A 24962-nucleotide genomic window follows, 5' to 3' on the forward strand; every position below is an offset into this window, starting at 1 on the left:
GCTGAGGAGAAAGCCTGGATAATGGGAAGAACTCAGGATTGGGAATCACATCTGGTCCAGAAAGATCGCTGGACCATCCGGGCCTGATTTCTACTCTGTAAGGCAGGGATGGGGAACCTTTTTTCTGCCAAGGGCCATTTGGATATTTATAACATCATTCTCGGGCCATACAAAATTATCAACTTAAAAATTAGCCTGCTATATTTGGTCGAACATTTAATTAATCCACTCCTAATGCTTTGGCAGGGTAGGAGGTTAGTGGTTGAGCATCGACCCATGAACCAGGAGGTCATAGTTCGATTGCCGGGTTGCAGGCTCGATCCCCATAGCGGGTATGCAGGAGGCAACTGATTGATGATTCTCTCTCATCATTGATATTTCTATCTCTCTCTCTCCCTCTCCATTCCTCTCTTTGAATCAATAAAAACATATTTAAAAACATAGAAGTCAAGGATTGCCCAGGGCCACCAACTTCTTTTAATTACAATAATATATGTTTAAGGTGAAAACAGCAAGTTAATGACGAGAACACTCTGGTTGTTGGGTTGAGCTAAGGCAGTGGGGAAGTGAGGGCGGAGATGCAGAAGCCAGTCAGGAGGCCACTGCAATAATCCTGGTGGGTCATCGTAATGTCTGGGACCAGGGTGAAGGCCCTGATGGTGGGAGTAGTCACCCTCTGACCTATTTGAGAGAGACATGACAGGTAGGGCTATTGGATTTGGTGTGGCATGAGAAAGAGGCGTCACAGACGATACCAAGGTTTTAGGCCTGAAGAACAGGTGGGAAGACTGCAGGAGGGACTGTCTTGGGAGGGGAGGTATGAGGAGCGCAGGTTGGGGTATGTTGAGTTTGATATGTGACCGGACACCAAGTTGAAATGTTGAGTTGGGTATATGGGCCTGGAGCTTAAGGAAAGGTCGGTGCTAAAGACATACTGTGGGAGTCATCATCATAGAGATGGTATTTAAAGCCTTAAAACTGGTGTGCTAGGGTGAGGGACTGCGGCATGGAAGGGTTACAGAATGTTACAGAATGTGCTAAGGGGAGGAAATGCGACATGAGAAATTGAATGTGCTCGGAGGGAGGGGGATGTATGAGGAAGGATTGTGTTGTCAGGATATGGAGAAGGATTGTGTATGTGCTGGGAGGGGGGACTGACGTATGGAGAGGGATTGCAGGGTTAGGAACGATGGAAGAAAAATTGCTAGATTGTCTTAGAAAAACAATGTGTTATGATACGATCCAGCCAGGTGTGACTCTGTTTAACGCCCCCCCCCCCCCTTTGTTCTTATGAACTTTCTGTGAACTTCTAAGGTAACACTGTTTTGCTATAAAGGATCATACTGCACCCTTGATCTCTGCCACATGCCGCGAGGCTTCCCAGAGGGGGAAGGTACGGGCTGTGGTCAGCTGGCCAGCTTAATAAAGGCTATTAAATTTAAATTCTGAATCGGTGGTCTATCTCGTTGAGCCAACCCATAACACTGGGCGAGATCACCTCCTTTTTTATAAATGAGCCAAAGACAGCCTCTGTGCATTAGCCCCGTAGGTTATTTCTTCACTGTAGGCTGAGAAGTATTAGTTCAAAAACCTGCCAGGGCCAGATACAAATATTACATATCCATTTATTTTTAAACATCATCCAAATGAGCAAATGTTTAGGCATTTAGGACCCACCTGCCTACCTCTGCCAAAGTACACCTGGCATCTGCTGGCCATTGATAAGATAGTCTTGTGCTTATAAAACCCCAAGCCTTATAAATTATGGCATTTTTTTTTTTTTGCCCCTCAGAGCTCTCAGACCCAGCAACTCCCTGCCACACTGCTGAGCAACATTGAGACAAAAGGCACCTCTCTGACTCCCCTCTCTTGTCCCGCTTCCCATCTGAGTAGCAACTCCAAGGTATAGCTTCTGGATAGATTTCTGCTGTGAGGGTCATCTCCGTTCCACCTTCAAAACCTGTCAGGTGTCACCCATTACACAGTAAAACATGTGGGTGCTACTGCCACCTCATGGTCATATCTTTTTCTTTCATCATTTCTCAAATCCCTCCATCTAGGGAGTGAGTGTAGACAAAAGTAGACAAAAAAGTGAAGAGGTGCAATGTTTCCCTAAACATTCATCTCAGCGGTGATGAGGAACCAGCAGCGGATGGAGGAAGAAAGGCCGAAAGGCAGGAGGGAAACCAGGAGAGTGCTGTCCTAGAAGCCACAGGAGGAAAATTGTAGCAAACAGAGGGGTCAACCATGTCAGATGCTGCCAGCAGGTTTGGGGGGCCCAGAAGGATCACTTAAATCCATGGTCAGCATACTTTCTTTTCTTTTTAAAAAATATATTTTTATTGATTTCAGAGAGGAAGGGAGAGAGAAACATCAATGATGAGAATCATTGATAGGCTGCCCCCTGCATACCCCCTACTAGGGACTGAGCCTGAAACCCAGACATGTGACCAGGAATCCAACCATGACCTCCTGATTCATGGGTTGACACTCAATCACTGAGCCACACCAGCTAGGCAGCACTTTTTCTTAAAGAGCCAGATGGCACACACTTTAGGTTTTAAGGGCCATATGGTCTCTGTCACAACTGTTGGCTTCTGCCACAGAATGAAAGCAGCCAGGAACCATATTATACACAAATTACCATGGCTGTGCTCTACTAAAACTTAATTTATGGGCACTGCAATTTGAATGCTATGTAATTTTTGCAAGTCACAGGACTATTCTTCTGTTGCTTTCCCCCTCAACCATTTAAAAATGGAAAAGTCATTTTTAGCTTTCAGGCTATACTGGCAATGAGCAAGATTAGACTTGTGGGCTCTATTTTGGTGACCCTAATTTAAATCAATCACATTTTTTCTTTTTTGCCTCTCTTCCTTGAGTCTGTCACCGTATGTTTAGACAGGTTTTCAAACCACAAATCATCAGTCCTCAAAGTAAACTATATTGAGAGGAAAATAACTTTCAAAGGTTAGGGTTAACTTGCTGCTAGGGCATGAGATCAGTCCACAAGTCAACCCCAGCGGCAGCTCGGTGGGCACACAGTAGTGCAGGACAACAGACTGAATGGATAGAATGGAACTTGGGAATGGGCTGAATCCCAAGGGGGCGATGGTTCTAACAGTCACCAGTGGAGACCAGCCACTACTGAATGAGTCTATGCACCGTTCCCCTTGACCAAACTTAACTGGTTGTACCTGGGTGACACCTGCAAGGATTGTTTGCAAAGAAAGTCTAGTGAGGGGCCACTCAGGACATGTTTTCTTACAGACCATGTGTCACAATCGGCAGAAAGCCAGTGAACGCGGTGTCACAGACGGCATCATTAATGTCAGTACAACAGATCCCAGTAGAAAACACTTTTATTCTTTGAAAGCAATTGTTTTAAGAAAAAAGAATCAGAACTGTACCTGGTAATCACACTGGCCATTATTAAAATAGTGCATGCTATTAGGAAACGCTTTTTTTTCTGAGATGCTCCTGGCTGATGATTTGCATCTGTACTCTAACGATGTGAACAATACGTACACACAATGAGCGTATTTAAGTGAGCAAGACTCGTGGACAAGAGCCTTGGCTGACTTGAAATACTTTTCTTGGCTGCAGCAGATGCCCAAATAATGTGATTATATTTTTTCAGAGCTTAAAAAGACTAAACAACTAATCATGCCAGAGCTCAACAAACCAGCATTAATAATCACCAAAAAGGCACTTTAAAATACATTGGACAAGGAGTGACACTAATGCAATGAGAACTGGTCTAAGCCCTGTGCTAAACTTTGTCAGAGTCATAGGAATAGTGCATCCTGTCTCCGTGTGTATGTGTATATATATATATAAATATCTATATATATGAATATATACTAACATCCATATACAGCAGGTCCTCAGATAACATCGGTTCATTCAGTGTAATTTCATTATAACATTGATGAGATGCCGTAAGAACTTAACTGTTGTTTCTATGAACTAGCCTATGGTAAAATTGGTTTCAGTATACATTGTTTTTGCTTCAAGTCACAGAATCTACTGACAACGTTAAATGAGGACTCACTGTACGTATATTTGTGTATACAATTATGTATCTCCATACGTCTCTGGGGAGGGAAAAAACCATTTGTTTCCTTTAATTGAATAGTACTCCAAAATTCTAGTCACTTTATTTAGAATAAAGAATGAGGAGATTGGTAAATTAATACAAAAAAGCACCCTACTACACCTTTCTATCAACAAAAAAAGCAATAAAATAAATACTTGACTTTCCTAGGTTGTCAACTATTAAAATAAAACATCTGGCATTTTAAAAGTTTCTTCCACTGCAGGGAAGAGGGTGGACATTTTTGGTACTGTAAATCTAACACACACATCAGTATTGCTTAGGTTGCAGAAAGTGGAACAGGGAAAATTTTCCACAAATTCCTTCCTTAAAGTACCCACCAAGTTTTAACTATGCTGTTATTCTGCTTAACACATAAACAAAGTCTTGTATAAATATATCTTTAGGATGTCTAAATTCTCAAGATATCTGCATGGAGTACTAAAAGTACTTAGTGTATTGCTGTGAAATAAACAGAATTGGCCATATCTCAGCCCACTGCATACCCAGGCCTGGGTATTTTGGCTCAAGGTTTTGACAGACCAGATCCATCTGTCAGAGGTGAACAAAAGGCTTACTTATCTTTCTCAGGAACAAGTGTACAGACATCATCTTATTCTTAGGACATTTAAAGTTTACTTCCTAACTGTATAACGCCTAAGAACAAAAATCAAAGCAGCTTTCAAAAGGTTAAGAGTCAGACTCCGGGCATTTCCGTTTTTTAGCTGCTGGTTCTTCAGTCTTGCGTAATTCTAAAGTGCTTGAGTTGGATTTGAGACCAGGGTCTGCTTTAAGGTTGTCCATGGTGACAGTGAAGCCTGAGAGAAGGTACCCGCCACCTCCACTCATCAGCAGTTTGGGATGACTTCGATCTGGTAAAACCTAATCAAGACAGAAAGAGAGACACTCATGTTTTCCTAAGCAGGTGAAGTACATGCTAACAATATACATGCCAGAAACCAGAATTTAAATGACATAGATTCTCTTGAACATTTAAATGAGCCAATTCCTAAGGAGCTCCACCCCTTAAATGATTGTTAATAAAAGTACCGAAAGTGATTTAAGTGATTTTCTTGTGAAAAATAAAACTGAAGCTGCTTCTCTTCACCCTGAAGCAAGTTTCTCTTGGCAAATGGTTTGTGCAGTGCTCTGGGTCTGGATGCATCATGGCCAATGGTGGGGCTTGGGTCCCTGGAGATGTAGCTACTGGACATATGCCAGTCTCCCTTTCCTATGCCCTGTTGACTCTGACAAGACTTCTCTCCTGCTACCACAGCTAAATACGATGGCTGCCCTGGAGGGCAGGACGGCCCAGGGCAGTAGCGTCCTGTAAGACAAGCAAGATGTCCAAGCAGCAGGGCAGAGCCTGTGGCAGCATGGAGGTGTTCCCTCAGCTCTTTCAAGAGGGAACTGGCTGTGAGGATTTCAAGCAGCAGAAAGCTTCTAGCAGCTGCTCCTTTGGGATCTGCTGGAGCCTTCACTCCCATGGAGGCCATGGCTGCTCCAAGTTGATAACGGAATGGCTACCAGGACTGCACCATTTCTGCCCAACACAGGGCTCCTTTAGTGGGAAGTCTTTGCTCTGGGGCTCCCCATGATCCTGGCTGGCACTTTCTCAGAGCAGCACTGCAGCCTTCTTCCCCTACCCCTTTGTCCCCCTCTTTTCATAGGCACCAGACCTGCATCATGGTCTGACAACTCTCCCTACCTAATCCTGTTCCCTCTCTCCTTATCTTTCAGAGGCATTTTCCCTGAAAAAAAATCTCTTACACTTCTAATTCCATCTTGACATATGCCTTCCAGAGGACCTGAACTGACACAGAGCCCACTAACAATCCTGAAGCTTGATGCAAAAATATCTGAGCAGAGATGGGAGGGTCCCTTTCTTGGCTTGGGGATTTTGCTATTGTCAGTTGTTTCCCCCACAGTGATCTTGAGGCCTTGAGTAAACACAACCAGAATGCTTTGCATATTAAATGTTCCTAGAGTTACACAGTAACAGACCCTGACACGAAAGGAGAAAGAAAGGGTCAGGAAAGATCAGGGCCCTTTCTCTGAGTCATAGGCGTGAGAGACAGTGTCATCTCTATACAGAAATGGGGATATCTGTATTTGACAACTTCCGGCACTACTGCAAGCAGCTAGAGACTCCGGCGAGCAGCTCCTGGGACTGCCTGTAAGAACACGTACCTGGTAATTTCTGAGCCAGGTTTCAGACAGCCTGAGGTTGATGACCCCTCCTCTTTCCCGCAGTTTTGTGTAGCATTCCAACAAAGGCTGAAGGCACAGAGAAAGTTCTGTTAAGAATTACTTCTAGGGCCACACAATTTGAGAATCAATATTCGGATACAAGAATTCCCCTCCATTCTGTTTTAGTATTACCTCTTTATACTGGCAGTAGACCACAAATGGCCTTGAAGGGGCCACGAAGTCCAGCAACGACAGCAGCAGTGGAGTGGGATGGAAACGACTGGCTACAATTAAACTGCAAGAAAGATGTTGGATATGTTCCTCTCTATGCTCCCAAAATGGAGCATAGGTTTTAAAATACATCTAAAATGATCAGTATTTGCATGTCTTGCACAAAGAGGAGCTTTGTGTACATTCCAGAAACTCCAAATAAAATTATGAGCTATTAATTTCTAGAAAACAAACTGAATTATAAGCTCTCATGGTGCCTGGCAACTCTAAGTAGCACTTAACATTCTTGATTTTTAAAAAAATCATCTAGAAACAAATCCAACATCATGATGCTGGCTTTGCAGGCAACCGAATCTCTCTCTCTTTGGCAGGTCTCCCTACCCCTCGCATTAGCCAATTTCAAATCAATCTGAATGCCCCACCATCCGCAGCCCCAGCAGATGCACCATCATTGGAGAAATTTCAAATATCTTTAAAAACTCTGAAACCAGTCCAATTTCCCACTTCCACCAGATGCAGCCTCCTTTCTTTAAAAACCCAAGACACAATTATTATCTCTGCCCCCACTAGAATCAAAGCAGACAAGCAGAGAATGCTGATCTGTTTGAGGCAGAGCCCACATGCAGCAAGGTATTGCCCGCATTCTTTCATCAACGCACCCATCTGCGTTCCTTTCACTCAGCAGAGCAGCAGCCTCTAACTGTCTTCTCCTCTGCTCTTCTTGTCTCCTCTGCTTTTCCTGAATCTTCAAGAAAAAAATGAGAAACCAATGTACTGAGGTCATTCAGTCAGGCTTATGGAAATGCTGGTTTGCCAAAACATTTTAACATTTATCAACTTGGACTAAAGCAGTGGTTCTCAACCTTCTGGCCCTTTAAATACAGTTCCTCATGTTGTGACCCAACCATAAAATTATTTTCGTTGCTACTTCATAACTGTAATGTTGCTACTGTTATGAATCGTAATGTAAATATCTGATACGCAGGATGGTCTTAGGCGACCCCTGTGAAAGGGTCGTTCGACCGCCAAAGGGGTCGCGACCCACAGGTTGAGAACCGCTGGACTAAAGCAACAGGAGGCCATTGCTAAGGAAGCTGAAAACATACAAGACAGCCCATTGTGTTATTAAACCATCGTTAAACTACTATATACAACATTTCTGTATCATAAAACTCCATCTCAAAGATTATATCACACACACGTGTGCACCCACACACACACTCTTTCTCCATCTGTTGTGTGTGGTATTTATTATTTTGGGAGCTGATGCTGCAAAGCCAAATCAAATCTCAGTGCTTAAACAAAATTAACTGAGGTCCTGAGGGGAGTATTATGAGGGCAGTGGGGACTCTAACGTTCTTACATAATCCTTTTTGCTTCCTCTCTCTTTAGGATCCTTATACTCTGGGTCTTGAGAGACAATTTCCATGGTTTCTTGCTCTTTGGGGTGAGTGCTCTCTGGGGCCTCTGCCACGCTGTCTTCGTTCTCTTGTTCTGGAGTCCGTTTTTCCTCCGGTGTGCCATTATTTTCTTCCACTGAAGCACTGTCTTTTAGCTCTGAAGATAACATCTCGGCAGAAAATGTTCCTTTTAGGAGACTGTCCACTTTGTTGAGTGGGAATTCATAAAGACCACTGAGGAATGATTTTGGAAATCCAAAACATGTTGTTGCTGCCCGAACTGGGCCACCTCCAGGGTACAGCTGAATAATGGAACCAAAACCTGAACAGACAAAAGAAACAAACATCTCTTGAAGAAAGTGACTCTAGATCAGTGGTTCTCAACCTGTGGGTCTCGACTCCTTTGGGGGTCGAACAATCCTTTCACAGGGGTCGCCTAAGACCATTGGAAAACTCATATATAATTACATATTGTTTTTGTGATTAATCACTATGCTTTAATTATGTTCAATTTGTAACAATGAAAATACTTCCTGCATATCAGATATTTACATTACGATTCATAACAGTAGCAAAATTACAGTTATGAAGTAGCAACGAAAATAATTTTATAGTTGGGGGTCACCACAACATGAGGAACTGTATTAAAGGGTCGCGGCATTAGGAAGGTTGAGAACCACTGCTCTAGATTTTGCAAATCCTCATGGTCCTCCGCAGTAAGAAGACTCAAATTCTCTCTACTTGACTCTGCTCAGAGGCTGACAGATGATGGGAGTTTGGAGTCTATGAGTACTCTCAATGGATGTAATACAATTCCCAAACAGATAAACAGGGAGTTTAAACAAGCTTACCCCCACTTGATACTATCGTAAAACCCCGTGATTGTGTAAATTTGGATATCACATGATTGGTGACTGGTTCTCAGCTTCCCCCCAGCCCAGTGTCATTACTTTCAAACAAGATGGTTGAAATTTTTTTATCTTTTTTAAAATATATTTGTATTAATTTCAGAGAGGAAGGGAGAGGGAGAGATAGAAACATCAATGATGAGAGAATCATTGATCAGCTGCCTCCTGCACACCCCCAATTGGGGATTGAGCCTACAACCCAAGCAGGTGCCCTGACTGGGAATTGAACTGTGACCTCGTGGTTCATAGGTTGATGCTCAACCACTGGGCCACACGGGCCAGGCAAAAGTTCTTATCTTCTATGGGTCAGAGAAAGAACAGGCAAATCAGCCCTACCAATTTGGTTCAGTGGATAGAACGTGTCGGCCTGAAGGGTTCCAGGTTCGATTCCGGTCAAGGGCATGTACCTTGGTTGCGGGCACATCCCCAGTAAAGGGTGTGCAAGAGGCAGCTGATCGATGTTTCTCTCTCATCGATGTTTCTAACTCTCTATCCCTCTTCTTTCCTCTCTGTAAAAAATCAATAAAAAAAAAAAAAAAAAAGAACAGGCAAATCAGCCTATGTTATATCTTCCAGGAGAGAATATATCCTTAGTATTTTCCCCACTTAATTCAGACCAGTAAGATGAGCACCAGCTATCTGAGTTTACTGAAATCATTGCCCTGGAGGTCTTAGCCAGCCACAGGCTTGAGAACCATCCCCACTGCTCCTGAAGCTGTGAAGCTGGGAAGGACAACTGCCATCTGTGGGTGCCAACAGAGCACAGGCTGGGAGATGTGGGCTGCGCAGCATGGTCCTGGGGGCTGGAGCTGTGCAAGCCCAAGTCATTTCAATAACCTCACAGTAATTCAACCCCACTTTCCATGAGATTACGTTTTTTATTTTTTAGACTCCTCTACTCAAATCATGAACTTGAAAATGTTAAAACTTACCTCCCATTCGTTCCATCATAGCACCCAGCACTAAGCCTGCACACGTTTCCATCACAATCATTTTATTGCCAGCACGAATGTTTCCCAATGTCAACATCTGGGCTAGTGTATCATATCTCATGTGGCTAAAATAAAATAAAAAAGAATGATTCACTCACTTTAGCTAAGCAAGTCCCATTATTTTAATGATCATTTTTCAAGATTTGTTTCATTAAAAGTATGTTGATTATCGAGGCAATAGTAAAAAGAACTTACAGTTTCTGAGGTAGAATACTTTATTCAGGTGAGCAAGTTTTTCACTTTACTTAAAATCATGACTTTCTTAAAGATAAATTTTCCCCCAATTATACTTTTGAAAGAAACAAAGCGTACTTAATTTTTCCAGGTTCTCTGGCATAATACATAATTGAAAGGATGCGGGTAGTTGGTTTCACAACAGTAATGATGGCTTCATATCTGGGGGAAGAAAAAAACAGAGCGCCAAGTTTAAAAAACTGGTTTAAAATGTTTTATTTTTAATAACATGTTTTTTAAAGCTACAAAAATGTTTAATGTTTCCTTTTCAAACAAAAACTTACTTCTTTTTCTTCTTTTTAATATATTTATCTTGAGCAAATTCTGTCTTGTCTCGGAATGTTGTGCTATTTTCTATTAACTGCTGAACTATTTCCTATAAGAAAAGAAGCAGGCAGATTTCCTGATATTTTATTTTAGGTTTCTTACCCCAGAGTGTAGACAAATGTCTGATTCTCCAGTCCCTTTTCCATAGAAGTCCAAATGGATGAACTTTGTAGTTTTTTACTCTATCTAGAATTTGTATTCAAATACAAGTACTTTATAACTCCATTTAAACCAAGATAAAAGAACAGAGATATACAGTAAAAACACAAGAGAGGGCAAGGCAACTGTCATTCTTGAAGACACTAGCTGAAAACATTGCTGAAAATAAAGTTAAGCTCTAACAGGCACTAAGTTATTAAATGAAATTTTTGATATACTGAATTGCATGTACATTCCAAGCTATTTCTAACAAGTATGCAGTATTTTTACATTTTACCTTGGGTAAATTCTGCTTTAAACACCAAGCAATTCCCTAAATACCAAACAAAAACAAAACACAGTATCCTTTGAATATTACCTCTCCTTTAATGCCCTTGTCCTTTAAAGCTTTTATGTCATCTTGAGTAAGTTTCTGAGATTTCCCATCATCAACTATATTTCGATTATCAGTGCCCGCTTCTTTGGTCTCTAAGGAAGGAAATTGCTTTATGACATTTATGATCTGAAATTATTTTAAAATCTTCCTTCTTCTAAGTTCATATCCACAATCAGCCCATCAGTCACTCAAATTTGCCTTCCAGTTCCACTGGAATGTACATGCAAATTTTGCCTTCCAGTTCCACCATCCTATCTTGTCATGACTACTCCAATTCTCTAACTCACCTTCCTGCTCCCACTCTTGCAATACACCTGACACCAGAGTTCTCTAAAATGCAAACTGGCTTATTTATTTTGATGCACAAAACCACAGAGGCTTCCTCTAGCAATTAGAATACAATCCAAAGATGACCTGCAAAGTTGTGTATGATCTGGCTCCTGGCTATCTTCTTTTGGCCTCATTTTTTGACCCCCATACTCAACCACATTGCCCTTCTTTCTGTTCCTAAGCCCCTAAGCATGGTCCCAGAGCGGGGCGTTGGTACTTGCTGCTCTCTCTGCCTGCAATGCTCTTATGACAGATGTGAGTGGCTGGATCTTTTCCATCACTCAGGGCTGAGCTCTATCATCTCAGCCAAGTCTCAGCTCATCCAGTCAGCCTCCATATACCTCCCTGCTTTGTCATCTTCATAGCACACATCACCATCTGGTTTGCTTACCTACCAGATTATTTTTGGTGTTTCCCACTAATAAATTTTATGGCATGATCCGTCTCATGAATTGCTATAATCGCAATGACTAATCATTTCTGGAACATATCTGGTACTTAATAAAAATACGGATGTTAATTAAAAAATATTTAATGAACTGGTTTGAACCAGAACTTGAATAGTATTTTAATCATTTACTTTTAAAATTACTTAAGAATATTTATTTTATTAATAAAGTATTTTAATTACATCTTTTTAAACAAATTTTAAGTATTTCATTTTAATTAATAATAACAGCTAAAATTATGGGACCTTTACTATAAGCAAGGTACTATTAAGAACTTTCTATATGTCATGTGACTGAATGCTCACTATATCCTAGGCATTAAATGTTTATAGCCCCATTTTACAGATAAGGATATAAGACTTAGAGAAACCAATTAACTTGCCCAAGGTTACACGGCAAGTAATAGAGCTGAAACTTCAACCTAATGAGCCAGACCTCTTAACCTCCACCCTATTCGTAAACTACCTCAAAGCTTTACTCAGCTTCTGGGCACTGAAAGGGCTCTGCATCTGCGCTTACACTGAAACAGCAAGGACTCATGGAATTAAATGCCTGGTTTAAGGTCAGAGAGTGAGTTAACAATGGGCTGGAGGCAGAATCCAAGTATCTCGAAGCCAAAGGCAGACCTTGCTTCATTCCACCAAGCTATAGTTCTTAGATTATGAGTTTAGACTTCTTTGGAGATTGGCTGGACTAGCACTTTAGAACGAATTGGGGGTGACAGATTTCTGACTAGCCAGATCAAGAACACCTATTCCATACACCCAAAGTAGTGCACCTGAAGTAGGCTCTTCCTTTTTCTTCGTAGGCTGAAGACTTCCTCCACTGGTCACTTCAAATGTGGTTCCATAACTATGGCCAATGACGTTATCCAGATAGAACCACTGTTTTTCAAAAGTTACTTTTCTGGGGAAGAAAATGCAATCATTAGCTGCAGCTCATTTGCATTCTGAATAGAAAAGATATGTTTGATCTAGTTTACTTTAAAACTGGTCTTCACAGCTCTAACCGGTTTGGCTCAGTGGATAGAGCGTCAGCCTGCGGACTCAAGGGTCCCAGGATCGATTCCGGTCAAGGGCATGTACCTTGGTTGCAGGCACATCCCCAGTAGGGAGTGTGCAGGAGGCAGCTGATCGATGCTTCTAACACTCTATCCCTCTCCCTTCCTCTCTGTAAAAAATCAATAAAATATATATTTTTTAAAAAGAATTAGTCACAAAAATTTAAAAAAAAAACAAAAACTGGTCTTCACAAAGGATGATCTACAGCATTATCTCTGAACATGAACTGACAAATGAACTAGAAGCAATTGGGTTGTGGCAGCAGAGACATAACATTAATGAAGAAGCCACAGAAACATTTATTTTGGAATGAGAAACAAGGACAAGACATTCCTCTTCCGAGGCAGTGGTGTGACTCCAATTAGCACTGTCGACAGGATGTCCAAACTCACAGCCTTGCAGACTTCCTAAGTAGCATAAAGGGTTGTCAAGATTACCCGTCTGCTGGACACACACTGATACCTCTTGCAACTTACATAAGAAAATCTCAAAACTAAGCAATATTGAGGTGATGGGGATTTAACTAATTCCCTAGCCCAGTGGTCGGCAAACTCATTAGTCAACAGAGCCAAATACCAACAGTACAACGACTGAAATTTCTTTTGAGAGCCAAATTTTTTAAACTTAAACTATATAGGTAGGTACACTGTTATTAACTTAATTAGGGTACTCCTAAGGCTTAGGAAGAGCCACACTCGAGGGGCCAAAGAACCGCATGTGGCTCACGAGCCACAGTTTGCCGACCACGGCCCTAGCCTAAGTGGCCATTTTCTTTGAAACTTACCTAGTAAAAGCAAATTACATTTACAAATAAACCACCCAGATTTTTTTTTTTCCAATGAGAATAACATTTATTGAGAATGGCTGACTGCAAACAAAATCCCATTACCCAGATTTTTATCTTATTACAATTTTATTTTATTTATTTTTAATTCTCACCCAAGGATATTTTTTCCATTGATTTTTCAAGAGTGGAAGAGAGAGGGAAAGACAGAGAGAAATATCAATGTGAGAGAAACACATTGGCTGATGGCCTCCTGCACGCACCCCGACCAGGGCCTGGGCCGGAGAGGAGCCTGCAACCTAGGTACGTGCTCTTGACCAGAATGGAACCCAGGACCCTTTGGTCCACAGGCCGAGGCTCTATCCCCTGAGCAAAACGGCTAGGGCTCTTATTACAACTTTAAAGAGAAGTTTCACAAAAACAAAAATCTTTTCTTTCTTAAGAAGAAAACTAACATCCGCTGAATGTCAATCAGGGGCTAGGCAGTATATGCTAGCTGTTTCATACTTGTTTATTTGATTCTAGCAGTAATCCTGGGGCACCCTATTTCCAGATGAGCAATCTGAGGCTCAGGGAAACGTGTCTTGTCCAAGATTCACAGTTAAAAAGTGGGAACAGGTATTCAAATCCAAGTCTGCCTGCCCCCAAAGCCTGGTTTTTCCACTATGCCACACAGTCTACCCAGCAAAGGCCAATGCATCTCAGGATGCTTAGGACATGGCACACATTGAGAAAACTCTGAATCCAGGAAAGCACGGCCCAGTCAGAGGGGTGTGGGGCCAAGGCTTCACTGGAAAAGAGTGGGATTTGCAAGTCTCCTTCTAGATACCCAGGATTGCTTCTGCCCAACCAGATGAGGGTAGCACTAAGGGAAGGGAGAATCTGGCCTGGGATTTAGCTGAGCTTAGAGGGTCATTTTCTAAATAAAATGTAAACTAATGCTGTGGCTTCTGGTAAGAAAAGTGATTGCAAATTTTTAAAAAATCCTCAAGAGTACTTTTTAGAAATAAAGATGTTGCTGACTGTCTCCTCGTTAATAAAAAAGTTCTTGTCTAAAAGGGAACATTATTAAGAAGCACACTCAAACAACCACATTTCAAAATTAGGCAACTTAAAAGGACAGTATGAAAAAAAGAAGTTTCACTTGCACGGTCATTATACAGTTGTATAACCTTGAGATCATTCATTGAACTTACAACCTAAGAATGTTGCTGCTCTATTAAACTTCAATGAAAAGTTTAAATAATTATTATTGGCACTTTCCAAAACTTATGTACTTGGGAGCAAGCACACATTTCTAATCAGATAGTCTGGGGGGGGGGGGGGGGAGGGAGTGCTGGTTTCAAGAATACGAAAAGTACAGTAGTGATGAGGGATATATTATAAAATTTCTCTAATTTCAACCACCAAAATGAGTATTTTATCAACGGAAAATTTTAAAAATGTCTAAAAGCTGGTGTAGATATTACATTTCTGGACTAAAATCCCTCCCCCCACTTGTATTTCTTTTCTTTAGTGGATTGGTGCTTGTGCAAAAAGCTCGGTTGTCACCATTTGGTGCTTTCGGGACTATTATTAGATTATTTTCTTACGCTATTTGTTTCACGTTCGACACCAGTTTCAAAGAAGTAAAATAATTCATCTGAACTGAGCACTCACCAGAAATCCTAAGTCTCCCAATCCCTAGACTCACGGTCTGCTAGCTGTTCTCTTGACACTGCATGGAACTTACTGCTGGGTCAAAAGCTGTATAACAACCCAACTCAAAAGAAAGCGTGGCTGTACTTTTCAGATAATTAACCAATAACCAAAACACCCCAGTACATTTCCACCATTAATAAGCAACTGGGACTTAACCTCACCACCCCTGCTAAAAGTTATGCAAAATCCCCACTTTTCTAATACTAAATCAGAGTGATTAATTAATCTGCAGGTTCACAAACCAAACCTAATTTCAAGTTCTGAGACCTTGAGCAAACTAAACTGCCTCTGGGCAATTTAACTTTTCCAAGCCACGCATCCCCCGATGTAAAATTTGGAATCCTAGAGCGATCCCACACTCCACAGTAAGTTATTCAGTGTAGACAGGCAGTCCCTGTAGACGGAGAGAAGAGCCCAGAAGACCACCGAAGGTCGGAGAGGTTTCATTTTTGTGGGAGTGATCCTGGCTGAGGGATTAGGGAGGAACAAGGGCCTAGGGGAGAAGGGGGTTGGGGGGAGGATGGGCTGAGAGGCAAGGATGAGATCGGAGGGTGAACAGTGAGTTCTGTGAGAAAACAGGAGAGAAGATCTTAAGGACCTAGGGGGGAGAACCCCAGGACAGGGAGTGGGGTGAGCATGCTGGTGGAAAAGGCACTCTGTGCAAAGACTGAGAAGGATGCTGAAGGCAGAGGGCCGGATATGCGACCATAGAAGGCGGACTCTGCAGAAAGACAGGAGGGAATAGGAAGACATTGAGGGCCAAGGGTGGCATCCTGGGGGGCGGGGGAGAGGACATCACTAGAGAGGACGTTGGGGATGCAGAGAGCCAAGAATGGGACCCCGATGGGAGGGTACGTGGCGTAGGAAGACCTGGAGGTAGGGGGTATCTAAAGGATGGGGCATTGGGCCCCTAAGGTCAGCGACCGGACTCACTTTCTTCTCTGGACTTGCACTGCTTTGAACACATCTTCCCGTTTCAGCACCACGAAGTCGCCGTCGCCGATGCGGTGGTCCCCGGGCTGCGGTGGCTGTGGGCCCGGCTGCTCCCCTGAGCCCTCCATGGCGCTCGGCGGGTCTCCCGACCCCGCAGCCTCCCTCCAAGCCCCCGCACCCCGTCCCTGGAGCTCAGCGCCCGCCGCGGCCAGCTTCCCTTCCCAGGAACCAAGAGAACGCAGAACCCTCCCACCGACACGGCCCCCACGTGCTGAGCGCCGCTTCCTCTTTCCGGTCAGACCCTCGGGGCAGCTTCCGGGAGCCTCGGGTTTTCCGTTTGGCCGAACTCCTTGATTGGCTGCACTACGTCCCGCCCCTCCCGTCTCGCCGCTCCTTGGGCGGAAGTTGCGTCACGGCAGCGCCAAAAAAGAATTTGGGGGACAGCTGGACCGAAGCTGGAGGTGGTGCGCGTCTCTCCATGGGCCCTCCAGGCCGTAGTGGAGACACAGGTCCCTGAGCTGCTCCGACGGATGAGACAGCCCCGCGCGGGGACGGTAGGGGAGCTGCCGCTGAAGGGAGCCGCGGAGCGTGGGCCGGGGTCGCCCGAGGACTCGGAATCTCCTCGCGGCCCCGCCGTGCTTCTCCCCGAGCGGAAGGGAGAGCCGGCCGGGCGTGAAGGAGGAAAGCTTTCGGGTCCCTGTTCTTTGCCAGTAAGGACTTAGCCTGAGGAGGCCTGAGCGAAGGAGGGCATTTAACGAAGCACAGCGGGCCCACGATGGCTGGCCCCTTTGCTTATTTTCTAGCCCTACTTCTTGCATTTGTGTTGGAATTTTTCCCAGTTTTGTTCACCCCCACGATCTCATTGAGGAAGGTAGGACTCCAGCTGGCGAGTCTGAGACGAGGCTTTGAGCCCAGTACTGCCACCAAACAACTTTGATCTGGATCAGTTCCTCTGGGCTTTACTTTCTTAGCGTGTTCTGTGGTCTAGACAGTTATCGAAGCCCTGCCTTGCCCTAACATCATGAACTTGTTATTAACTCACTTAAATCCCTTTAAAGAAAGATCCGGATACACGTTCTTGTAAGGAGTTGCACTGCAGTATACGGATGTATTATTTTTATATTTAGGATATGAATTGTTTTTTTTCTTAAGACTATTATTTAAAACCGTTTTAGGTTTACAGAAAAATTGCACGAAGTACAAAGCGTTCCCATACACATCTCTACCCCTCCTCCCATACCTTCCTATTAGCATCCTGCATTAGCTACAAATTTGTTGAAGTTGATGGGCCAGATTCATTACATTATTATTAGCTAAGGTCCATAGTTTACATCAGGGTTCTCTCTTTGTGTTGTACAGTTCCATGAGTTTTGACAAATGCATAATGTCACATACCCATTACAGTATCATACCGAATGGTTTCACTGCCCTAAAAATGCCCTGTGTTCCACCTATATGAATTATTTTAAAACCCATTTTTAAAGGTCAGTTATATTTCAATTTGTTGATACTCGCCTAGGAACTATATGGGTTTAAGTTTAATTAAAATGAGTATCTTGCTATGTACAAAATAGAAAAAATATGAGGGATAATTAGCAAAAAAGATAACATTAATAAGTATGGATATGCTTTCCAAGAAAACTTGCATTTCAACAAATTTATCTAAAAACTGTAAATAATCCATCTAATCAATATTGACCTAGAAATAAACTTGCTTCCATTGTCTTTTAAGACAGTAATGGAAGTTTCCTGGAAAATTAACATCTTTCACATTTGGGCCCCTATGGAAATAAAAAGGTTGAAACATGTATGTATGTACCCTGTCCCACTCCTGTGTTTCCCCAGAAAGTTCTATCTCTAATGCCTATGTAAGAGTATCCTTGCATCTCTGATAAAAAGTGTGTATGACACTGCAGGACAGACTGTATAGAAGGAGCTAAGAGCATACATTCCTAGCATCCCACAGGTCAGGATTATGTTCAGCCAGTGCTGCCCTATAATAAGTCTCAAAACACTGCAAACCTGTTATCTTAGAGCAGTGATGGCGAACCTATGACACGCGTGTCAGAGGTGACACGCGAACTCATTTTTTTGGTTGATTTTTCTTTGTTAAATGGCATTTAAAAATATACATCTTTGTTTTACTATGGTTGCAAATATCAAAAAATTTCTGTATGTGACACGGCACCAGAGTTAAGTTAGGGTTTTTCAAAATGCTGACACGCCGAGCTCAAAAGGTTTGCCATCACTGTCTTAGAGTTAATTGCCTATCTTGTTTTCATTTCTATTGTGGGAGCTCCTTAAAAACAGGTACAGTACTGCCCTAGCTGGTTTTTCCCAGTGGATAGAGCAGACTGAAGGGTCCTGGGTTCGATTCTGGCCAAGGGCACATGCCTGGGTTGCGGGTCTATTCCCAGTAGGGGACATGCAGGAGGGAGCCAGTCAGTGATTCTCATCATTGATGTTTCTATCTCTCGCCCTTTCGCTTCCTCTCTGAAATCAATAAAAATATATTGAAAACAAAAAGAAAACAGGTACAGTACCTTTTCTTATTTCTGTCTCATGAGCATCCAGTATATTTGGTTAAACATCTGTATATACCTTAAAAAGAGATGGGGATTAAAAGAGTAACTGCAGATTAGAAGAGTAAGGGATTTATATCAGGTATACTATGCTGCAAGCCTGTTGACTAGTGTCAAACTAGAATGTATTATTTTTCACTGATTTACTAGTTAATGCATTCTTAGGAGCACTATTTCCCCTATAATTTTGGTGACTTTCCTAACTTCTATCTTTTAGAAGACATGAATGGAGAGTATAGAGGCAGAGGATTTGGACGAGGAAGATTTCAAAGCTGGAAAAGAGGAAGAGGTGGTGGGAGCTTCTCAGGAAAATGGAGAGAAAGAGAACACAGACCTGACCTGAATAAACCCACAGGAAAACATGGTTCTGGTAGGGGCTGCAATGATTATTCAATTTTTAAATTTTTTCATGAAGGAATCTATTCATGCCTGGCATTCAAAACACTTTAACCTCAAATTTCAGTGTGTCTTTTATTGATGTTAGCCCTTTAAGGTAGTATTTGAATGTTAATATCCAAGATTATTTTTTTTTTTTACAAGACCAAGAAAGAGCCCTAGTAGGAAATACTTTTTTTTTTCTTAGGAAAAAAAAATTTCCAGGCATGAACAGTTGACATTTCAACAACAAAGTACTGGTTGAGAGAGGCTGGGGATTCTACAATATGAAGAAAAGTTGGTAACCTGCTTCACTAGAGATGGGAGACTTCTGGCTACTAAGTCAGCATAAGAATTCAGTGGGATGACATTTACTTCCGTGGTTTATTTTTATTTTCTTTCCTGTCTCCCCCAGCCCTCAGAAATGCCACCATATAGAGCCCAGGAGCAGTTAGCTCAGGCTCCAGTCTTCCCCTTGGGTGAGAAAGGGTGGAGAGAAGGGAGTCACTCCTGAGCCTCCATGCTTTCCTCCTCCTCTCCTTGAGGTGGTTCTTCTGTATTCTCCTCCTCTTCCTCCCCTTCCTCCTTCTCTGGTGGCTTCTCATAAGCCTTTTCTGAAGGGGTCACTATCACTCCATCCCTGGCATCACCCTCCTGGCCAAGGAGCTTCCTAAAGCCACCATGAAAGGACAGAGGCCTGTTCAGCACAATTAGGAGCAAGGTCCTGATTTTTCAGCAATGCCTCACTGAAGGAAGGTTCATCAGGTGCTGGTTTAACCCGAGGGAAGGCCATTTCACACAAGTAGAAATCAAATGGGATGTGGGGCACCAAGGGCCTGAACCCTCCTCCCAGGCCTCCTCGGGAACCAAAGCGCCCGCCAGGACCTCGGCCTCTGTCCCTCCTCATGGCGCCCCGGATCCTGAACAATGGAAGCCACACCAACCGCCCCTCTCCTCCAAGCTGCCTACGGGTGCAGAGGCGGCGTGCCGGTAGCCAACAAACCACGGCGCCATTGGCTCCCGCCTCGCTCCTCCGCTTATGCCTATTGGGGCTTGTAAACCAATTAAAAATCCCTGCTGCGTCAGGAACTAGCCAATCAGATTAGACTAGACAGTAATGATTTTTTTTTTTTTTAACCAGACATTGGACGGCGCTGTGTAAAGAGATTAGGACAGAGATTACATAGGAAACTTTCTATAGGAATCGGGAGGCATTAATATCCGTGGAAGCAGAGTGGCGCAGCGGGAGCGTGCTGGGCCCATAACCCAGAGGTCGATGGATCGAAACCATCCTCTGCTAGCAGTACTTTTTTCTTTTTTCCCTCACTAGAATAAAAAAGAATGTTTACTTTTTCAGTAAAAGTAAACGTCATCCTTCTACTTTTTCCTCCCTCGAAAAATGCAATCTTTTGAAGCTGTTTTTGCCATTAGTGGTGAAATGAGGGAATAGGAAGGGACTTTAAGCAGCAATGGACACTACTCAGAAGAAGCGGCTCTGAGAAAAGGAGGCGTGTGTGGATTGAATCAGGGGGGAAAGCACTGATGGTGAGGGACTAGAAGGGAAACTGAGGCTGCTTCGGAAAGAGATTTCAGAGAAAGCGAGCAAGGGAAGAAGCAAGGAGAGAAGGACTCGGCCCATCCCCGTGGCAGTTTCCCCGCACTCCACAAACGGACGGATTTTTCAATATCCAAAATTCTTACTGAAGCCTGTAATTTAGATATTCTATTAATATGTCAATTTCTCATTGTTGGTAGGAGAAGCAAATTGGAAAAAAATGTTTGCTCTGTCTCTACTAACCTAGTTTTCTGTTTTGTTTTGTTTTCAGAACAAAACTCACAGTCTTTGCTACTACAGTCAACATTGGATCAGTTCATACCATATAAAGGCTGGAAGCTTTATCTCTCTGAAGGTAGAATTAATAGTGTAAAAAGTGCCATCTATCTATAATCTATAATAATAAAAGGGTAATATGCTAATTAGACTGGAAGTCCTTCCAGGGCTGCTGCTGTGAGGGCCGGGGTGGGGCTGCTGCTGCAAGGGTTGGGGCAGCAGCCAGGGCTGCCACCTTGGCCCACAGAGCCCCTTGCACGAATTTCATGCATCGGGCCTGTAGGCTATAATAATAAAAGGGTACTATGCTAATTAGACCAGACAACCTTCCAGAGGCTGCGATAGAAGCCTGGGTCCCGGGTGCCTGCCAGTGGTGGGAGGGAAGCCCGGATCCCAGGTGTCAGAGGGAAGCCGATGTTGGCAGCCAGGGGAAGGAAGGCCTACTCTTGCATGAATTTCGTGCATCGGGCCTCTAATAAATTATATTTTCTTAACTTGTCTTTGGATGCTACATCTCAGATAATTCATTTGTTTACTGATATATAGCCCTTCTTTAATATTAATTCATCCAAACAGTGAAATCATGTTTATGTTATAAGAACATTATGTTAATATAGGGAGATTGGTTATAAAGATGAAAGACTTAAAAGGGTACATTGAAATAAGCTTCCAGATAGTAGTAACTTTAGGGAGCAGCAACTGTCCTTATAAATGAGGAATAAAAGATAAGAAGTTCTGAGGTTACCAGAATCTAAGAATTCTAAGGAGGGCCTCTGAGGTATATCCTAAAAAATTGTGGTTAAACAACTGAGGTGAATTAAATGGGTTGCTGCTGGTAACTCTGGTGGAAAGATGGCACAGTAGGTGCTAGAAGTGGGAACTGTAGCTAACCTCTGCAGCTGGAGAGATGCTGAAAAGAATTGAAAATAAGAATAAATTATTTTCTTCTTTCCTCCCATCTTCTAGTCTCTTATAGTGCCTCTAATTGGCAGAACCTAAGTGGTCTGGGAAATTCAGTGTGCAGATCTTGATCATAAGATCACAAAACAGAAGATAGAAGGGTAGGCTTGGAACCAAGAGCTGATAACCAATACAGGTTTCTATAGAAACACAGTTAAGGAATATCCCTTTTATCTTATTTTTATTTTTTAAATGTATTTTTTATTGATTTCAGAGAGGAAGGGAGGGGGAGGGAGAGGAAACATCAATGATGAGAGAGAATCATCGATTGGCTGCCTCCTGCATGCCCCCTACTGGGGATTGAGCCTGCAACCAGGGCATGTGCCTTGACTAGGAATTGAACCGTGACCTACTGGCCACTGAGCCACGCTGGCCAGGCAGGAATCGCCCTTTTATAATCAAGAATGTCATACATCTGTCCATACAGGTTTGGAGAATTGTCTTTTCTGTGCTTTTATAGAATATATATGCTTGTTATGTCTCTTATGAGAAAGAAAGAAAGATAGATAAAAGATAGATCAATGGTCTTTCCTACTAGACAGAAATTTTCAACCGATGTTCTGTGGCACACTGGTACACTTCAAGAATTTTTAAAACATGCAATACCTGACTATTTAGTTAGGGGAATTGGCCTCTTTTCCCTTGGATTGTCAAATAAATAAATGACAATAGCTAACACAACAAGAGCCATCTGGTGTGAATGAATCAAAATTATACCTATTTTTTGTTAAATTGCAGAATTTTAGTAATTTATGTGTGCTAGAAGATGAAAAGGGTTGAAAATCACTGCACCGGCCTGTGCAATGCTTAATGGCAATGATCTCGCTCCGTAACAGGAACTCACTATTTATTTTGTGAATGAATAAAGTACTTTACAAATATTTTTTGTATTGAGTCTTTTTTTCTATTATATACACAGATATGTTTCATACTACTTCCTTGTACTGTTGTGTACTTTTTAAAAATTGATTTTAGAGAGAGGACAGGAGAGAGGGGAGGAAGGAAGAAAGAGAAACATCAATTTTGTTGTTTCACTTATTTATGCATTCATTGGTTAATGCTTGTATGTGCCCTGACCGGGATCAAACCCACAACCTTGGCCTACTGAGACGATGCTCTAACCAACTGAACTACCTGGCCAGGCTTCATCGTACTGTTTCTGTGTGGGAGACCAGTTCAAAAATGTTATAGAACTTTAGAGTGTAAAAGATAGCTTTACAGGTTCAAAACCAGAGTTAAGTAGTAGACTGTCTCTCCCCTTATCTCAGGAAGGGATTTGGCAGGTGGCAATTTGGACTAGTAGAATTTACTTTGTAGAGACTGTCTTTAGCTCTGTTTCAGAATAAGAGTTTAGTTCATGTGTCTACCTTTGGCTTTATTAGTTTTTGTTTTGCTTTATTATGTAACCTATTTGAACTAATAGGTTCTATTATATGTCAAAATTTTAATACAAAGATACCCAGATATTGGTGCTTTTAGTTTTTTTAAAATAATATTTTTATTTTTTAATGACAGTTGACACATTAGTTTTAGGTGTACAACATAATGATTTGACATTTATATAACTTACGAAATGCTCACCCTATAAGTCTAGTATACATCTGACATAAATGTTGGTACTTTTAAAGAGTCACTTCCTGTCTGCATTTCAGATTATGTAAACCTAAATTTGTTTTAGAATCTTAAGTACATATTCCATACCACTTCTTATCTAAATGTAATCAGAAGGCAAAGCAGTTGGAAAAAGTCATTTACTGTGTGTCTAGTGTTTCTTCTGTCTCATGAAAATTATGCTTGTGTGTGATTATTAGTGCTAATGCCATATTTGATTAGTTTACAGTGATAGTTCTCCTTTTATTGAGAAGATTCAAGCATTTGAAAATTTTTTCACAAGGCGTATTGATTTATATGATAAGGTAAGATTTCTACACAACAAAAAACTACTAATCCCAATTTTTGTGTCATCTAACTGAACAATGTATTTGAGGTGCTGGGTGATCATAGACACTGGAGCCAGACTGCTTTGATCCAGCCCTGCCACTTACCTGCAATGTGGACTTTGTTGAATTAGTCACCTTCTCTGTACCTCAATTGTCTCATATATCAAATGAGGATAATAGGATTATTAATACCAATCACAAGGGTTAAGAGGCATAAATAATAAGCTTATATAGTTAGACACAAAATTTATAGTACTTATTTTCACCATATAAACATATGCTTTTGCAAAGTGGGTAATTGGATGCTCTGAAAAAGCAATTACTGTTTTTATTCCTAAATATTTTATAGGACGAAATAGAAAGAAAGGGAAGTATTTTGGTGGATTTTAAAGAATTGACAAAAGACGATGAAATAGCTAAATTGATACCAAATATAGCAAATGAATTAAGGGATGCACCTGAGAAAACCTTGGCTTGCATGGGTCTGGCAATACATCAGGTAAGTATTTGTTTTGTGAAACTTTTGTCAAAATTTTAAAGGAACTTCACAGTAATAGAACCTTCTCTAAAAGATACTTAGTTTTTACCAACAGACATTAGATAGAATGAAAAGGTTGCTGTACTATCCTGAATGATACCATTTATTCTAATACAACTGCTTACTTTAAATATAACATTTACTTCTAATTTATTTCAATTAGTTTGATCTTATTAAAGATTATGAGGAAATTAAGCCTTGTTTCAAGGAGCTATATAAGCTCATAGGGAAGATAAGACGAGGCACCATGGTGATATCAGTTAGTAATTTGGAACAAAAAGACCAACCTCAGATTTTAGTTCAATTTAATCTCCCTGGGTGTCCCCATATATAAATTGAAAATAGCAATACCTGCTGTGCCTAATGAGTTTTTCTCAGGGTCTGATGGCACAACATACATAAAAGCACTTTTTAGACTGGCAAACACAAATGCTTCAAGGCAAAGTAATAAATCTCAGGACTGACAGAGAAAGTGCTGGGAATGTTCAGATACAGAGAGAAGATTCTCATTTGTTGTGGAGGAATGGGGAAAGCTCAGGAAGAGTGTGTAGAGGTGATATGGTTT

At 41.9% G+C, this 24962-nt stretch overlaps 2 protein-coding genes and 1 non-coding gene across 9 annotated transcripts in view; 2 read left to right on the forward strand and 1 right to left on the reverse strand.

The window, feature by feature from the left end:
- Positions 1–3344: 3344 nt before the first annotated feature.
- On the reverse strand, positions 3345–16433 carry TRMT6 (tRNA methyltransferase 6). 2 transcript variants are annotated; one of them, XM_006096441.3, is made up of 11 exons: positions 16172–16433; positions 12471–12598; positions 10896–11005; positions 10336–10427; positions 10130–10213; positions 9758–9882; positions 7881–8239; positions 7177–7262; positions 6479–6581; positions 6287–6373; positions 3345–4978 (listed from the first exon to the last, which is right to left on the reverse strand). In XM_006096441.3, the coding sequence occupies exons 1-11, from the start codon at positions 16297–16299 to the stop codon at positions 4787–4789; spliced, it is 1494 nt and encodes a 497-aa protein (XP_006096503.1). In that variant the 5' UTR covers positions 16300–16433; the 3' UTR covers positions 3345–4786. The 2 variants fall into 2 exon arrangements, with proteins under 2 accessions (XP_006096503.1, XP_006096504.1); XM_006096442.2 differs by lacking the exon at positions 10896–11005 and having other exon boundaries at positions 16172–16299.
- Positions 16434–16580: 147 nt separating this feature from the next.
- Positions 16581–24962, forward strand: part of MCM8 (minichromosome maintenance 8 homologous recombination repair factor) — a 42679-nt gene continuing 34297 nt past the window's right edge. For 2 of the 6 annotated variants that reach the window (XM_006096443.3, XM_023760312.1), the window contains exons 1-5: positions 16581–16725; positions 18971–19123; positions 20955–21038; positions 23753–23835; positions 24209–24358. In XM_006096443.3, the coding sequence (XP_006096505.1) occupies positions 18976–19123; positions 20955–21038; positions 23753–23835; positions 24209–24358 (465 nt within the window). In that variant the 5' untranslated portion in view covers positions 16581–16725; positions 18971–18975. The other 4 variants (XM_023760310.1, XM_014462367.2, XM_023760311.1 and 1 more) reach the window with 4 other exon arrangements.
- On the forward strand, positions 20357–20428 carry TRNAM-CAU. Its single transcript has one exon. It is a non-coding gene; the product is annotated as a tRNA-Met (tRNA).

Source organism: Myotis lucifugus, unplaced genomic scaffold, assembly GCF_000147115.1.
Source record: "Myotis lucifugus unplaced genomic scaffold, Myoluc2.0 scaffold_178, whole genome shotgun sequence".
Taxonomy (NCBI): domain Eukaryota; kingdom Metazoa; phylum Chordata; class Mammalia; order Chiroptera; family Vespertilionidae; genus Myotis; species Myotis lucifugus.